The sequence below is a fragment of the Urocampus carinirostris genome, chromosome 1 (genome assembly GCF_059441175.1).
Source record: "Urocampus carinirostris isolate Australia breed hairy pipefish chromosome 1, RoL_Ucar_1.0, whole genome shotgun sequence".
NCBI lineage: Eukaryota > Metazoa > Chordata > Actinopteri > Syngnathiformes > Syngnathidae > Urocampus > Urocampus carinirostris.
In genome coordinates this window covers 24,197,632-24,215,698 of record NC_142349.1, presented here as the reverse complement: position 1 = coordinate 24,215,698, position 18,067 = coordinate 24,197,632, and the positions used below count along the sequence as shown (strand labels likewise).

The window sequence follows — 18,067 nt, the reverse complement described above, 5'->3', positions numbered from 1 at the left end:
GTGGATTTTTAGATAATGCTTCATTCATTGCAAACCTGGTCATCCTTTCTATTTTATTTTTGATTTCATATTTTAATTATTTTATATTTTATTTTTAATATTGTCGTAATGCAACATCCATTAGAGCCTAGTCATCCTGGAAGGGGGATTACCTCATGTGTGGTCCCTTCTCAAGGTTTCTTCAATTTCCTCATGCTGAGGTTTTGAGTTTTTCCTTGCCCTCATGTAGGTTTTATATCAGGGGATGGTGAAATATCAGTCTGTAGTCTTTAATAGTCTGTGGGCTGTGCAGCCCTTTGAGACTCCATGTGATTAAGGGCAATACATATAAACATGATTTGACTTGACTGGATGACTTTTTAGGATCATTTATTTTTGTAAATGTGACTGATCTTCACTAGACCCGAACCTCTTCACGCATCACTGGTGATGTCATATTGTTATATTAATCAATGAATGAATGAATGAATGAAAATTTTATTTCGAACATAAAAATAAAAACAGGACAAAAACAATGAGTCAACAACGAAATAATGTCAACACAAAAACGAGAAGGCATTACAGTTTCTCATGATCACACTATTTTCATTCATGTAGCCAGTTACGAATGGTAGCGAATGAAGAAAACAAAATGTATTTTCGACGAAATACTGTAGAAGTTCATATTGTGATGTTTATAGATTGATTCGTTGCAAAATATTGGAAATGCTTTTAATTCTTTATACCTATGACGCTTGCAGCTGCTGCGTATATTTTCGCTGTGGCCTGTTAGGCTTTGATCACACAGACTCCCCATGCAGCAGCAGACGGAGGCTCTAATTGGCTTAAAGGGGTCTGGGGGGGACGTGAGGCACCTTAGATTGCAAGTGTTTTCCTTTCAGTCGCCAGAAGAATGTGCATCTGCCTGTCAAAATCAAGCACCACTGCTCTTTTCATTCGCAATCAGTTCTCAAAGCAGTGGTCACTTTATAAGGCACACTTGCACAGTCGAAAAATATTTTTCCCCTACTTATGTTGCAGGAGGCCTACATTGCCGACTTGGATGCCAAAAGCGGTGCCAGCCTGAAACTGACCCTGCTCAACCCGCAGGGTCGGATCTGGACAATGGTGGCCGGAGGAGGAGCTTCTGTTGTGTACAGGTGTTCACTGAAATGCCTTCACTAAGAGCTTTATGTGCTTGCAATGTTAAATATCTAAACCAGGGATGTCAAACCAAGTTAGGTTCTAGGCCTGGATCCAGACTTTCTGTTTTCAGGGGGCAGGATCAGTACAAGAATGTCATCTCCAAATTTTTCGCTTTGTTTCTAGTGTTATGCTCTATCATTCACCCAACATTAGTAACTTACCATACATAGTATATAGATATACATTGCAATCAATGGAGGATTCAATTTTGTTTTTATACTTTGTTTGACATTGAATGTGTTAACTGGTTTATTTTAAGTTGAGTGAATGCTGTTTTACACGGGAACCAACTCTATCACTATATATAATAAACACTGCCCTCCATTTTTTTAATCCAAAACAACTAATGGCTCTTCTATGTGTAGGATTTGGAATTTCACTACCATGTAACATAATCAATAAATTGCTAAATTACCCATATACATAAATTTGTATCCATTTTTCATAAAAAAATGTTTTGGTTATTCATGTATTTTAAGTTACAATATTTTTTTTTATATACAAGGCAACATTTTTATTGTCCTTGTTTAATTTACAAAGTAAAAGGCAAGTTTACAGAGAGAAAACCATAAAAGAATAATACAGTGGAACCTCGGTTCTCGACCATAATCCGTTCCAGAACCCTGTTCGAAAACCGATTTGGTCGATCACCGAAAATCGTTTTTCCCATTAAAAGTAATGTAAAATCATTTTAATCCGTTCCAACACCCTGAATGTTTACCATGGACGTAAATATAAAGCTAACCCAGATTAATCGTACGTTCGTGTTAGCGTAATCTTCCGTACGAAAGATTACGCTAACATGAACGTGTAAAAAGAAAAAAAAATCAGGTCGTTTACACGTCATTTAGCACCCGGGTCTCCACAACAAGTGGCTAACACCGTTCCAACACCCTGAATGTTTTACGTAAACAAAGCTAACCCAGGCTAATCGTACGTTTGCGTTATCGTAATCTTCCGTACAAAAGATTACGCTAACATGAACGTGTAAAAATAAAAAAAGGATTATGAATAGTATTTCTTACCTTTGTGGTGGCTTATAGCGCTAACTTCCTTAGCCGCATCACTCGATTTCACAGCCTCCTTATTCTTTACTATCGTACTGATAGTAGATTTAGCCATGCTGTATTTACTTGCAAGATCGGAAATTCGTACACCTCTTTCATATTTAGCTATTATGTCTTTCTTAAAGGCAATAGTTGGACGAACAACTTGTCTTTTTTCACCTGTCCTGCTTGCACCGACCTTCTTCGGAGGCTTAATTAGGGGCTAAAACACCCGAACGCCGCTCAGCATCGCACCCTAGCGTACCGGCGTTCGAACTCCGATTTTTTTTTGACCGAACAGCGATTTGTCCGAACTGAGAGGCGTTCGAAAACCGAGGTTCCACTGTACATAGTTCTTTCCTTAAGGTGGGGTGCGTCGTTTGAGGTGTTTGGCTTTTATCTTCTCGCAACGCAGTGCTGGGACACACATCACATTAGAAAGCAGGAAAGGGGGTTGTGCGGAATGGTGGTGGAGAATGATTTCATGCTTGTTCCTGGGTTTTTTAATTTGTGTAGCATGGTAAAAGTAAGAAAAGGCATGTTTCAAATACAGGCTAAATGCCAACCGAAACCCCAAAATGACAAATAAAAATAGTTTATTCGGGCCGGTTTAAGAAATGCAAGTAATTAGGAATGAGATGACTGAGGCTGCAATCATGACTTTAAACCAGGAAATGGTGGCAGAGAGTAAGACATTTTAACATTCCTGACAGCACCTTTGATGTTTTGAGGAACAACAAAGTAGTGTAAAAAGTATTACAAGATTTTGATTGTTTTTGGGACATATGTGGCCAAGAGGATGTCCTTTCCAAACACCTGCAGCATTCCCAATAATGGAAATGATATCAACTTTTCTGAATCTAATGGTAATCAAACTAAGGTACTTGGTAATAAAATTTCTTTCTGCTGCCAATTTGAAGAGTCTGCACAGATGCACGTCGGCTGCTCTCCTCCATCTGTTTGGGGATATCAGACGTCCCATGCCGACTCCTCAACCACAACTAATGAATCCTTTTGTGCTGCCTTGATTTTTATCTGCTCAACCTTTCATTGTGTACACTCTTAGAGTTTGATTTGCATACTTAAAATGACGTGGCTGTTCTGACTTAGTGACACAATCTGCGACCTGGGCGGCGTGAAAGAGCTAGCCAACTACGGCGAGTACTCTGGGGCGCCGAGCGAACAGCAGACATATGACTATGCCAAGACGATCCTCTCACTTATGACCAGGGAGAAGCACCCTGATGGTAAAGGCCAACATTTGGCCATTTGCTTAATTTTTTTTCTGAAGGTAACAGCCTGTAACATTCTGTCGGTTTCTTAGGCAAGGTCTTGATTATCGGAGGGAGCATTGCCAATTTCACAAATGTGGCGGCGACATTTAAGGTAATGACGCAGGTGACTCATAATAAAATAGCAACTTGCTAAGAATATTGCTCCCCGCCCACTCAGGGAATTGTTCGAGCAATCCGAGACTATCAAGTTCCCCTTAAGGAGCACGAAGTGACCATTTTTGTAAGGCGTGGGGGCCCAAACTACCAGGAGGGTCTTCGGGTGATGGGAGAAGTCGGTAAGGGGATACAGTCCAAATCGTTTTGTAATCCATTAATTGTGATTATTACCAAGAGTGATTTCATGTTGGTTATCAATTTTTTGTTAATGTAGCATGACAATGACAAAAGTAAGAAAAGGCCTGTTTCAAATACAAGCTAAGCGGCAACCAAAACTAGCAAAAAGATGGGAAAAAAAGTGTATTCGAGCGCAGCCAAGAAATGCACATACTTGAACGCGCCACACTGCGACTTAGACAGCGGTTGTAATGATGACTTAAGCCAGAAGATGGCCTCAACGAGGAGAAAATGTTCAAACTCTGGACACCACCTTTAAAATTTCAATGCTTGTGCCGGTATAGTTTTGAGAAAAAAAATAAACAGTGGTTATTCACATACATAAAAATAACATAATAATAAAAATAATCGAGCATATGCACGCACATTGTTTTAACTTATACCAAAACTCAAATCTCTTCAGTAAGTTTCGATACATAGATACAAATACCGTAAATCGATGCCATTAATACATTTCCTGTAATAAAAATTCCTTCCCTCTCCCACACTAAAATTACTCATGGTTAAAAAAACAATAAATATTAACATCATTTTTTTCTTTGAATCACTTATTATATTTATTTTGAAAATGTAATCGACAGCAATAAATATAGCATTATTCTTATTATGATAAATACAGTACAAGACAGATGTACATATGGTCTATAAGTTGATTGAAGTAAACATTTTTGATGGATAAGACATGTATTTTATATTATTGTTTAGTGTTTTTAAGAATAACATTTGTTTTAATGTGTAATTTTTCAAAAACACACGTTTGTACTTTAATAGGTTAGCACACCGAATGTGATTTTCGATACTTTTCTCGTCTCTTAGGCAAGACCACCGGGATCCCTATTCATGTCTTTGGCACTGAGACCCACATGACTGCCATAGTGGGTATGGCATTGGGTCACCGGCCCATCCCTAACCAGCCTCCCGTCGCCGCGCACACAGCCAATTTCCTGCTCAACTCCAGCCGCAGCACCTCGGTATGGCATGGCGAGTCGTGCTTTGTCCTTCTTTTAGACTCCCTGTGGCTCTTTTGTCTCAGAGCTATTTTCTAGTGATACTGCCTCACTCAAATTGTGCTCACTCTCACGAATGGTTCCATTGGGAGGTGTTTACAAAAGTATTGGGACATTCCATCTCATGGAAATCTGTAAATTAAAAACACTTTGTTTAGCCCAGGCATGTCAAACATGTAGCTCGGATCCGGCCCATTAGATGATCCCTCCGTCAACTACAGTAAAATCAAATTTAATGTAATTGATAATGCTTTATGTGCAGACCAAACCTAACAAACTTGCAGGTTGAGTTATACAGAGGGGAAATAGCAATAATGGCACTGTCAATACTTTAAATTTTCCCTACAAGTCAGAAAGACTCGCAAGTGCTGTCGCTACACTCCTTGGTGTTTTTGCACTGGGAGAACAGAGAAAAAGATACATATTTTGGACTTCATTATTTCACAAGAAATAAGATGTTGTCCGAGGTGGAATGACCCTTTCAGAATTGGGCACTGCTCTGAAAAGCTTTGGCTCTTGTGTGTTAAGGTATTTGAAGACCATGATGGAATCGATTTTGCCACAGCTATAGCAATGGTTAGGGGCTAACCACACCGTGACCAGTTTCTAATCAAACATGAACTTGTAACCCTCGTCGACCAGTTGATGTGTCTGGCACATCAGATTTAGGTTGTTGATATGGACAAACTAATATGTGACTTTATTATAGCCAATCTGTTCCTATTGGAATGATGGCCACTTTGAGACTCACTAACTTAAAATAATGGAAGAACGTTAAAATATTGTATTTAAAATTGACGGGTAAAGCTGCTACTCATTTAGAACTGGTTTTGTGATGCTGATAGTTTGAACCCATCTGTGTGTCAACATAGACCACACCAGTGGACATTTTAAAAATTACATTCCGGCAACATTTTTCAATTCCAGACACCAGCGTCTACGCGCACAGCCTCATTCTCTGAAAACAAAGGAAAAGCTGAGGACTTGCCCACAAAGACAACCAAAAAGGAAGCTCCTGTTGGTGAGAAAATGCACACAGCAACATTTTACACAAAAAGACACGTTTTTAGTGGCACAAGAGATCCGAGCTGCTTTGGCTCCCTCTTAAGACACTCTGACCGCACCGCAGTCTGCGCACACATTAACAGCCAAGTCATGTTAATTTTTATAGCCCTTAATCACAGTGTCTCAAAGGGCTGCACAGACCACATATTATTGCAAACCACAGACTATTATTACACCATCCCCTGATCTAAAACCTACATGAGGGCAAGGTAAAACTCAAAAACCTCAATATGAGGAAAATGAAGAAACCTTGAGAAGGGACCGCACATGAGGTAATCCCCCTTCCACGATAACCAGGCTGCAATGGATATTGCAATATCAAATAATAAACGAATATTGTCAACATAAAATATAGGTTATTCATATACTGTTTTAAGCTTAGATTTAAACATTTTTACTGAGGTTGCAGATCGAATCGCAGGGGGAAGAGGGAGCCAATGCAGGTTAGCTAAAATCAGGGTAATGTGATCAAACTTTCTCGTCTTAGTTAAAAGCCTCGCTGCAGTATTTTGTACCATCTGCATGCTCTTGATTTTGGACTATGGGAGACCGAAGAGTAGTGCATTACAGTAATCGAGACGCGAGGTAGCAAACGGGTGAATTATAATCTCAGCCTCCGACTGAGACATCTTAGGTCGAATTTTAGAAATGTTGCGAAGATGGAAAAAAAGCTGTTCTCGTAATATTCTTAACGTGTGCTTGGAAGGACAGATAGGGGTCAAGTATGACACCTAAATTTTTGACCGAGTCACTCTGGGTGATATTACATTTGTCGATGTTCAGAGCAGTTTTTGAGAACAAGTCATATCTCCTATTTTTGACCTTATTTGCGTCAAAGGTGGGCTTTGCTTGATTTTTCAGGGGCAGCACCAAAATATGCATATTCCGATGAAGCATGGATACAAGTCACTATGTTAGACTCATTAACCACTAGTCTACCCCCGAACAGGCCTGGTAAAAGTAAAATAAAAGCAGATACGTGCAATTAAAATCTAAGAATAAGGGCTCTTTTAACTCTGTTGGGCATTGTTAACAAATACTTAACAACAATACTTTTCTCTATTACCTTTTTAAGGACACCTCAAACCACACACCCTACCTTTAACAGCTTCATCAAACAAAATGTGTTTTTAAATGTATTTTTAAATGTATTGCGCTGGACTACCTCAGGAACGGTAAAAAACGCAATCTGCTGCCACCTACCAATATGGATTAATATTACAGTTACTCTGCTGCTCAATGGGAGAGAGTAAATATACTGAACATTGGCAGGTTTGATTGAAAAGGTAAAATGTGAAAATTCTTCTGGCACACTAGTCAATGCTCACAGCACACTAGTGTTTCCCAGCACACTGGTTGAAAAACACTGCATTAGACCACAGATGCCAAATACTTAGCCATTATTACTTTTTTCACAGTGACTCTGTTGATGAAGATGTTATGACACTTTGTTCCTTGCAGCCAAAGTGACCACGCTTTTCAGCAAGCAGACCAAAACCATCGTGTGGGGCATGCAGACGCGTGCCGTGCAGGGCATGTTGGACTTTGACTATGTCTGCTCCAGAGATGAGCCTTCTGTGGCAGCCATGGTGTACCCCTTCACGTAAGCATACCGCAGTAAACCTTTTTAAAGTAATAAAAACACATTACAAAGATTCATTAAACCGATCAGGGCAACGTTAATTCAAGGAGAAATATTTTGAGTGCCTCTTGGTGTAGACTATGGTCGAACCAATTAGCCTCTGTTTCCATTCTAGGGGAGACCACAAGCAGAAGTTCTACTGGGGCCATAAAGAAATACTCCTCCCAGTATACAAGAACATGAGCGACGCCATGAAGAAACACCCGGATGTGGACGTGCTCATCAGCTTTGCATCCTTGCGCTCAGCTTTTGACAGCACCATGGAAACCATGCAGTACCCGCAGGTATGCTTTCCCCCACCCCATCAACATCCCAAACTGACACTTTTTTTGATGTTTTTATCATTTAACTTATTCTTACTTTATTTTATTTTTATTTTTCTGAAAGGAGAACCCCCTCCAATTTTGTTGTACTTGTATAATGATAATAAAGGCCATTTATGTATTCAGAATGAGTCCATGTCACTTATCGTACATATTTTGCAATCTATTTTCTTTAGATTCACACAATTGCGATCATAGCGGAGGGAATCCCAGAAGCCCACACCAGGAAGATCATTAAAACCGCAGATGAGAAGGGCATCACCATCATTGGCCCAGCAACTGTGAGTTCCAATGTATTTTTTGTCATATTTGCAAATGAATATTAAATTATATTTAAATGTTTATTTGTGTTACAAAATTATAAAACATGAAAAAATGAATAGATAGATGAATAAACTATATTAGCGAACAACAGCTGTTATTAAATAAAAAGATATTATAAATGAGTACTTCATTTCAACAAGATGCATAAAGCGGCAAATTTTTAGTGCGGTTGTGTTTTGTCAGGTGGGCGGTATCAAGCCGGGTTGCTTCAAGATCGGCAACACAGGGGGCATGCTTGACAACATCCTGGCTTCCAAGTTGTACCGCCCGGGCAGCGTCGCATATGTTTCGCGCTCAGGTGGCATGTCCAACGAACTCAACAACATCATTTCACGCACCACCGACGGCGTGTTTGAAGGCGTGGCCATTGGTGGCGACAGGTAACAAAAAGTGTGACTTTTAAATAACACTGATGCTAACTAGTAATTGATTATTCTGAAAAAACAAATGTTATTTATGTTTTAAAAGAGAAAAAATATGAATAAAAAGGGAATATAAGAAGGGTGTGTGTGTGCGCTTCGTGTAATATACCAATACCTACTCTCTTAGGGATTGTTTGGCCTATTATAATACAAAACTATTCATGATGAAAATCCCTGGAGCAGTGGGACCGTGAAAGGTGAACCGCGTTATAGCAAGGGATTACTTTATATGTATGTAAAATAAAAATGTTGCAGAGAAATCAACCCATTATAGTGAAAATTACGAAATAGTGAAATATATATATAAAAAGTGAAAATACGAGATATCCACAGTTAGCATGTAATATGTGCTTCTGAACTTCAAGACCAAAGTCCTTTGTGGCACCAAGCAAGAGGAACAAAATATCCGGGGAAGTTCTAGAATGTGCATCAAATGAATTGAGTGGGTTTACATGAAAGAGTAATGAATGTTTTAACCCAACACTCAAATTCAGAATATTCTCAGTTCGAACAAGAGCGGATTTGGAATTCTTTACATAACCCACATATCTGCGATATTCAGATTTGAATGTGATTACTCCCTAGAAGTACCCGTACTTTGTATCCTAGGTACCCAGGCTCTGTGTTTACCGATCACGTGCTGCGCTACCAGGACAGCCCCGGAGTGAAGATGATCGTCGTGCTCGGAGAAGTAAGCTCGCCAGTGAATCGACTCTCTGGCAATGTATCTGAAGGCGTTTCCTTACTGGGTGTTGTGTTGTAGATCGGTGGAATGGAGGAATACAAGATTTGCCAGGCCATCAAAGAACGCAGGATCACGAAGCCCGTGGTATGCTGGTGCATCGGAACTTGCGCTACCATGTTTGCTTCAGAGGTAAGAGCAATCCAGACACATATGCCAAGCAGCTGCTGGTCATAATACATTTTCATTAATGTCTTATGAATATCTAAGGTGCAATTCGGCCATGCAGGAGCATGCGCTAACCAGGCTTCGGAGACGGCGGTGGCCAAAAACAAAGCTCTAAAGGAGGCCGGTGCTTTTGTGCCAAAGAGCTTTGATGAGCTGGGAGAGATCATTAAGTCAGTCGAACCTGCTTGCTTTTGTGATTTCTCTCTCGATGGCTGTTCGGGGATTACAGAGATCCAATTATTTGTATACAAACATCCAAAAATAAATATTCCATCCATGCAGATCTGTTTATGATGACCTGGTACACAAAGGAGTCATTCAACCGGCACCGGAGTTGCCCCCTCCAACAGTTCCAATGGATTACTCCTGGGCTCGAGTCAGTAAAACATATATAGTATCTCTTTATTGTATTTTTTTATAAACCTCTTACTACATTATTTTGACTTTTGTCTGCAGGAGCTGGGTCTAATCCGCAAACCGGCATCCTTCATGACCAGCATCTGTGACGAAAGGGGGCAGGAGCTCATTTATGCCGGCATGACCATCACTGAGGTCTTCAAGTCTGAAATCGGCCTGGGGGGCACTCTGGGATTGCTCTGGTTCCAGAGGAGGTTGGTTTCTCATCCAGATATCCAACTCCTAAGATAAAAAGATGCGATCCGTTATGTATCCCCCCCCCCCCGCAGACTGCCAAGATACGCCTGCCAATTCATTGAGATGTGTCTGATGGTGACGGCCGATCACGGTCCTGCAGTATCTGGTGCCCACAACACTATAGTGTGCGCCCGCGCGGGAAAAGATCTCATCTCCAGTCTCACGTCTGGCCTGCTCACCATCGTAAGACACTCTCTGTAGTCGTGGAGTGAAAACACAAGAGCTGCGTCAGTGAAAATGCTAATGTTGACTATGGATTGACAGTCCGCTTCAATATGACATTTTTTTTGCATGCTTTGAGAAAACCGTCTCAAATGTAATTTACTTCGGGGCACTCGGATCTGGGTGAGGTTTGGCAACGTCATGTCAACATAGTTTTTTGTTTTTTTGTTTTTTTTTGACACAAATTAAGTTCTAAAAAAACAAATTAAGTATTAGTAAATAAACTAGTCATCGCTAAAGCAATTAATAAAGATATAAGAAACGAAAGATTAGAAAAATCGGATTATTTGAATTCAAATGTGTGTATTAAAGGTTTCCAAACTTTACCTTTCTGAACATTGACTGTGGAGTTTGGTGGCTGAAAATTGGCAGCCGTCACGCAAATCATACTCCTGTAAATTACGATTACACCAAAGAAGCAAATGCAGTTAAAGTTATGCGCAAGGGGCATCCACTGTACTTAAAGCTTCAGTTCAACCGGGGTGATGATATCTCTCTCCTCCACGCCCTGTCTCGTCCTTCAAAGGAAGCAGCTAGCCAAGTAAACTAGCTTTCAAATGCCGTGTTTAAAACTCTGTAGATGGAACTAGAATTTAGCTGGCAATTTTTAATTTTTTTTTACGTGCACACAATGTCCTTGTGGCTGGATTTGCAAACAAATTTATATTTTGAGTTCTGTGTTAGAAATTAGCTTCAAAATATCCTACTGTGAGTTTGAATCCCCTGCTTTTAAGGTCAGCAACATTGTACCATAGTAATACTTCATGGAGACCGGTACGGAGACCTGGTGCACAGAAGCAATAGCTATAAAATTAATTTGGAAAACCTTCAGGTCATATTATTGTTTGATTCCTTCAAAGGGTGACCGATTCGGCGGTGCTCTGGATGCCGCAGCAAAACAGTTTAGCAAGGCCTTCGACAGCGGAACGTTGCCCATGGAGTTTGTCAACAAAATGAAGAAGGATGGCAAACTCATCATGGGCATTGGCCACAGGGTCAAGTCTGTGAGTAAAACGCCAGACCTCAGACCACCAGGCTCGCCACAGTTTTCAGTAGTCATCGCTTGTTTTTTTTTTCTCTTTCCATCACAGATTAACAACCCTGACATGCGAGTCCAGATTCTAAAGGACTTTGTGAAGCAGAACTTCCCCTCTACGCAGCTGCTGGACTATGCTCTTGATGTGGAGAAGATCACCACCTCAAAAGTAATAAATGCTTTCTTTCTTTAATTACTTTAGCAGCCTAAAGGCTACACATTTATGTTTTTTCTTAAATATACTCTGCCCCCATTGTTTTAGAAACCCAACTTGATCCTGAATGTGGACGGGTTCATCGGTGTAGCCTTTGTGGACCTGTTAAGAACCTGTGGTGGATTTACAAGGTTGGTTGCTTAGATCTATCAAATGTGTTAAATAATTTCAAATTCTTATTTCTTCATAGATCACCCACTTTGTATTTATCTCATATGCTGCTGGGTATATGAAATAATATGTATGTTCAATTAAATCATGACAACAATTACAAAATAATAATATGCAAATACTGTAAAGGACTCAAATGATAGTTCCCAAACGTAAACATCGTTTCATCGAATTTTATGATCTGAACATTTTCAATCTTTTTTTTCCTGTGGACATTGCGCTGCTTATTTTGGGCCACTTATGGGTGGAATAATATAAACACTATATGTAAAAAGACAATCAAGAAATCCCTGCTGATTCAGTAAGACACAATCATTTTGGTCTTTTTTCACAAAGACAGAATGTCTTGATGTGCATGTTTTTTGCAGCATTTTGCCCTAAAAGCGCTGTAATTTTTTTTTACCCCAATGTTATTTTTGTATTTTTTTTTATCCCGTTTAGTCTTGTGCATTCATATCCATCCAAAACAAAAATTTTAACAATGAAAAGGGTATTGTCACTAAAGAAGCTCAGAAAGTTTTAAAAACAATAAAAAATTGTAAACTTTTGTTAAACAATTGTTTGCAAGACAGTCTTTCTTTCCCCCTCTTTTTTCACATTTATTTTATGTTTCTCGGGCATGTTGTAACAAACATCATTTTACAAAAGGAACAAATCCCCTGTAAAGAAAAGGAGTATGGGTTGAAGCCAAGGGCTATTAGCAGGGTTGTCAAACTCAGTTTGGCTCTGGGGCTGGATCCAGACTTGTGTACTAGTGGAGCCTGGATCAGTAAAAATAAGGCAACTCCAAATGTTGAGCTTTGTTTTTCATTGATATTGTGCTTTATCATTCAGCCTACGTCAGTAACTGTACCTAAGTATTATAATCATGGATGAGAAGGGATCTTTTATAAACAAAACACATTTATTCACAAACGATAGGGAAAAGACATTCATGTATGTAATTAAATGGGTTAAGTGGTTTACTTTAATTGTTGAGTTAATGCAGTTTTACACCTGTGCAAACTCACCACGCTATATAAACCCAACACTGCCATCTAGTGGCCGGAAAGAGAATTTGGTTTGAATGTTTTTAAAAATATAACTTTTGATAGAAATAATCTAGAGATGTGCTTATTTTTTGACATACGCAAAATTTGATCGCGGGCTGGAATAAATTATCTAACGGGTCGGGTCTGGCCTATAGGTCCTATGTTTGACATGGATACCCATCCCCAAAATAAATTTGGACGCTTCTTCTGTCAATCATTTAAATCAGAGGTTGGGAACCTATGGCTCGCGAGCCAGATATTGCTCTTTTCATGAGTACTTATAGCTTGGAGATACATTTATGCACTTATAAATTTCTTCTATATCGTGCTGATTTTGATGAGCGCAGAATCAAAATTTGTGCATGCATAGCCAATATAACACTAATAGTGTGATTTGGTTTGGTCCCGTATATTAGGGGAACAGTCCCAACTACAGTTTAGAGTCAAGGTGTCAGACCGTGTTTGGCTCTATGTCGCTAAGGAATCTTTTATGGAGGCTCATTAATCATTTTAGGGTCACTGTTGAGGCACTTCATGATGTAAACCCACGGTGTGAACTGTAAACACCCACAAACACTAGCCAGGCACACAGAGCAATTTGATTGGGTGAGCGGTAGTGGCGGGTGGGGCTATTCACACAGCACCGTCTGTACCAAAGGTAATACGTCAGTATTCGTGTTTGCAGTATTTTGTGACAATTTTGAAAAAAAAAAAAAACAAAACTCTGCTTGCACCTTGTTTTGAAACCATTGTTTATGAAAAATGAAGGTCAAAATGAGCCTCAAGGATCTGAAGTAACAACGGAGGGACACGTTTTTAAAGTGGTATAACTGTTGATATGGGACACATGCTCTTGCATTATCATTAATTCATAAATTCTATCAAATCATCTAACGTCACACAGTGAAATAAAATGCTCTAAAAAAATTAGACTTTATCTAGAGAGCGCGTTTGGCGGTTTTGATGAATTTGGTTTTAAAATGTATTGTATCGCTCTCTAAAAAACAAAAAAATAATCCCAAAAATTTTGCTAATATGGCTTTTTGGGTGAAAACCAGTAAAAATAGTTGTCTATAAGCATAAATTGTATCACTAATCTAATAATTTCTTGTTGCAGGGATGAAGCAGATGAATTTGTGGAAATTGGCGCTCTGAATGGCATATTCGTCCTGGGTCGCAGCATGGGATTTATTGGTGTGTTAATTTGTACGGAAAGTAAGAGTTCGATGGAATATAAATAACATCAAAACTGTTTTTTCAGGGCATTACCTGGATCAGAAAAGGCTAAGGCAGGGTCTCTACCGTCACCCTTGGGATGACATCTCTTACGTCCTCCCAGAACATATGTCCATGTAGGATACCTGCTTCCCAAGAGGCGGGATACTTTGCTTTGTTTATCAAAATGTTATTGTTCAGACAACACGTACTGCTTGAAATTGTTTTTAATTTAAATTGTCGGCATTAAACTGGTGAAAGAACATGCAACACTGTGAATATCCTGTCAGACATTGCGGTCCTGACAGGTGATAAATGTCTCACTCGTCCATCATATTTTGCGTCTTTGTGCAGTTTTATTCAGTGTGCCATTTTATTATCGCTACTGACACCTTGAACTGATCATACAGGGTTTTTACTGCAGATGATAGATGTATTCATGTTTACCGTGGAATCAAAATTATGCATGAAATGTCCTTAATATATTGGCTGATTGTTGAAGAAGGGGCCATTTATTTAGCTTATGGTGTTAAAATAACAGCATCATATTATACTGTATGTAATAGAATATCTATCTTACAGTTAACACGCTGGTGTTGTTGCAATGCTTGTGTGTAAATTGAATTTACTGACTGTACTGTTTGTCAGCTTTTGTGTAATTGGAATTGTGGACTGCATTACAGTAAAGTTGTCTCCTTGATACTGCTTTTCATTTGTATATCATTAGGTCAGTAGTCAGCAACCTTTTCTATATCACGGACCTGTTTATCGTCTGGCCTAGCACAAGGGCAGCATTAAGCACAATTGTACAATTTCTAAAATATTGATAACGATTGTAACACTTATAGTAAGAATAACATTAATAACAATAATGTGTGTAAACCCACTGTGAAGTCATGTGGAACATTTAGATGTCATGGTAATATCACACCAAAATCACATTCATTATATTATTGAGGGTTGTGGGGCTCCTGGGCCCATTCCAGCCATGATTTTTTTAATATGGGGGAAAACCGGATTGCCTGGGGGCACAGGGAGAACATGCAAACTCCACGCAAGGTAGATTGAATTGATCCCAGGATCTCTGAACTATGAGGAGGACCTGTCAATAGCTGCACATGCCGGGCGCTCTCGTAACGTTTAATGCAAAATGTCATGTCGATCCGCATGGCAGAAATTAAAAATACAAACCCACCAAATGCACGAACCTTGCCAAAAGCTTGTTTGTGTTATGTGGTTTTGGTGTTGTGTACTTGACTTAGGGATCTATGCATCCACCAACTTTGTAGCCAAAAGACTTTTAAAAGCGCCAAGTTTGTCCACAACGTTGACATACTGTAGTTGTCCATTCTCCACACCTATTGGCTAGAGGCGCAAACGTTTTGTTCTATTTATCCTTCACTGTATCTTCGGTGGCTGGGAATCTTTGTCTCAAACGTGACAGTTGCACCGCCCACCTGTGCGAACCACAGTGATTTAAATTCAAAATCAGGTCACTCAAAAGTTAGTGGATTAATGGTATGTGATATTTCTGACCGCCTGCCAGTCTTTACAGTGTATGATGATAAGGTAACTCGTCAAAAATTATAAAATGTATTTACAAACGATTAAGAAATGAAGAGACGAGTCACTAGGAGGAGTTCGTTAAATCAAACTGGAATACTATATATGGTACAGATGATGTGGCTAGTGCCTTTGATATATTTGTAGAAATATTCAGTGCAGCATATAATAAAAATTGTCCAATGAGAAAAAGTAATGTTAGCAATAAATCAGCAAAGCATTCGTGGGTGACCAAGGGTTTATACAATCCTTGTAAGAAGAAAAATTCAATAAACTAAGAACCAAGGAAGCAAAATCCTGATATAAAACCTATAAAAATAAATTGACGGGTATTTAAGTGCCAGTGAGAAATTATATCATACTATTTTTTTAGACAAGAACAAAACAGTATTTAAAGTATTTGGGGAATATTTAATAATATGATAAAATGTAATAAAGTAAATATCGGTAATGCATATCCAAACTTTTTCATTGACAAGTAGAGTGAAAATTATGAATTAAATCAAATTGTGGAGAATTTTAATAGTTTTTTTGGTAAATGTTGGACCGGAGCTAGCTGCAAATATTCCTGAGTGCAGTAGCAAACAATTCGGGTCACTGATAAAAATAAACCCAAAGTCAATGTTATTGTGTGGCATAACCGAATAAGAGTTATTAGACCTAGTAAACAATTGTAAAAATAAAACATCTACTGAATGTTTTGACATATAGTATTGGTCAAGCAAATTATACATAGCATTGTGAAACCATTACCCTACATCTGTAATTGATCATTTCTAACAGGAAAATTCCCAAATAAAATAAAAGCAAAAGTGATACCAATATACAAAAATGGAAACAAACTCATCTTCACAAATTAAAGACCTTTATCTCCGCTTCCTCACTTCTCCCAAATAGTAGAGAAACTTAATAGTAATAGACTAGAGAAATTTATAGATAATCATAAATTAATTATTGAGAGTCAATATGGTTTTAGGGCTAACGGATCAACAACAATGGCAGTTAATGATGAGGTAGAAGAAATTACCAATAGCATAGAAAAGAAGAGATACGCAGCTGCGATATTTATTGATTTTTTTTAAAATCATTTGATACTATTAATCATAAGTTACTATTCAAAAAACTGGGACGATATGGTACCAGGGGATTGGCCTTGGGATGGATTGAAAGCTATTTGACTGGGAGGCAACAATATGTAAAAATAAGAGAGTTGACTTCTGGATATTTGGACATTTGATGTGGAGTGCCACAGAGTTCCTTCCTGAGTCCAAAGCTTTTCCATTTATGTATTAATGATATATTTAATGTTTCCAAACTATTAAAATTAGTCGGATGACACTAACATTTTCTATTCCAATGATAATTATATTGATCTAAAAAATATTAATCGTGAATTAATTACTCTAAAACATTGTTGGATATACAGTCAGTAAATTGTATTTAAATTTAAATAAAATTAAAGTGATATTCTTCAGTAATCACAAGGCAAATCTAGACCTGGCAGTGAAAATAGATGGTGTTGCCATAGACTTTGTATCATTAATTCAATTTTTAGGAGTTACAATAGAAGGTAAACTAAATTTGAAAACACACATTAGACACATACAAACTAAAGTATCTAAAAGTATTTCAATTATTAATAAAGCCAAATTATTTTCAAATTACAATGTGCTGTACTTCTTATATGGTTTTTTAGTTTTGCCATTCTTATCATACTGTGCAGAAGTTTGGGGCAATAGTTAAAAAAGTTCACTCTATCCCCTTTTTGTACTCCAAAAACGAGCAATAAGAATTATACACAAGGCAGGATACTGTGAGAATAACAATATCCAGTTTCTGCAGTCCAAACTATTAAAATTCTTTGATCTAGTGGAGTACTCCACTTCCTAATTTTTATTCAAAGTGATATACTGCCAGAGAACATACAAAAAATATTCACACGAAAAGAAGGAAGCTACAATTTGAGGGGACGTAGTAACTTTAAAATCCAACCATTAAAACTACAAGGAAAAGTATGTGTGTGTCTGTATGTGGAGTTAAACTTTGGAACAAATTACATGATCAGCTCAAAAAATGTCCAAGTATTCACTTGTTCAAATCCAGATACAAAAAAGAAATATTGGCAAAGTACAGAGGAAGAAAATGGCGTCTAAATTATATAGCAAAAGATAGATGTAAGCAAATCAACATTGTTATTATTATTATTATGGTTATAATTATTATAAATATTATAAATGTCATTATTTGTTATTATTGTCATTATTGGTGACTGAATGATATTAGCTGATTACTAGCATTATAGAGTTAATAGAGGCGTAAAACTAAATTAATCTGGTAGGATAAAAACAGTGATGGAAGTGGTGATCCTGATGATAATGAAGAGACTGTGTATCCACAGAGCCAATGTGT

At 38.2% G+C, this 18,067-nt stretch overlaps 1 protein-coding gene across 1 annotated transcript in view; it reads left to right on the top strand.

Annotated features, from left to right (window-relative positions):
- aclya (ATP citrate lyase a) overlaps positions 1-14,431 on the top strand; it is a 35,583-nt gene extending 21,152 nt beyond the window's left edge. Inside the window, exons 8-28 of the mRNA XM_088331317.1 lie at positions 1,021-1,139; positions 3,342-3,478; positions 3,556-3,617; positions 3,684-3,801; positions 4,676-4,830; positions 5,794-5,887; positions 7,393-7,534; positions 7,689-7,857; positions 8,073-8,177; positions 8,404-8,600; positions 9,252-9,333; positions 9,406-9,516; positions 9,595-9,722; positions 9,835-9,928; positions 10,009-10,163; positions 10,239-10,389; positions 11,289-11,432; positions 11,520-11,633; positions 11,727-11,809; positions 13,998-14,074; positions 14,142-14,431. Coding sequence (XP_088187443.1) covers positions 1,021-1,139; positions 3,342-3,478; positions 3,556-3,617; positions 3,684-3,801; positions 4,676-4,830; positions 5,794-5,887; positions 7,393-7,534; positions 7,689-7,857; positions 8,073-8,177; positions 8,404-8,600; positions 9,252-9,333; positions 9,406-9,516; positions 9,595-9,722; positions 9,835-9,928; positions 10,009-10,163; positions 10,239-10,389; positions 11,289-11,432; positions 11,520-11,633; positions 11,727-11,809; positions 13,998-14,074; positions 14,142-14,236 — 2,532 coding nt within the window. The 3' untranslated portion in view covers positions 14,237-14,431. The remainder of the gene's footprint in view (positions 1-1,020; positions 1,140-3,341; positions 3,479-3,555; positions 3,618-3,683; positions 3,802-4,675; positions 4,831-5,793; positions 5,888-7,392; positions 7,535-7,688; positions 7,858-8,072; positions 8,178-8,403; positions 8,601-9,251; positions 9,334-9,405; positions 9,517-9,594; positions 9,723-9,834; positions 9,929-10,008; positions 10,164-10,238; positions 10,390-11,288; positions 11,433-11,519; positions 11,634-11,726; positions 11,810-13,997; positions 14,075-14,141) is intronic.
- The last annotated feature ends 3,636 nt before the right edge of the window (positions 14,432-18,067 follow it).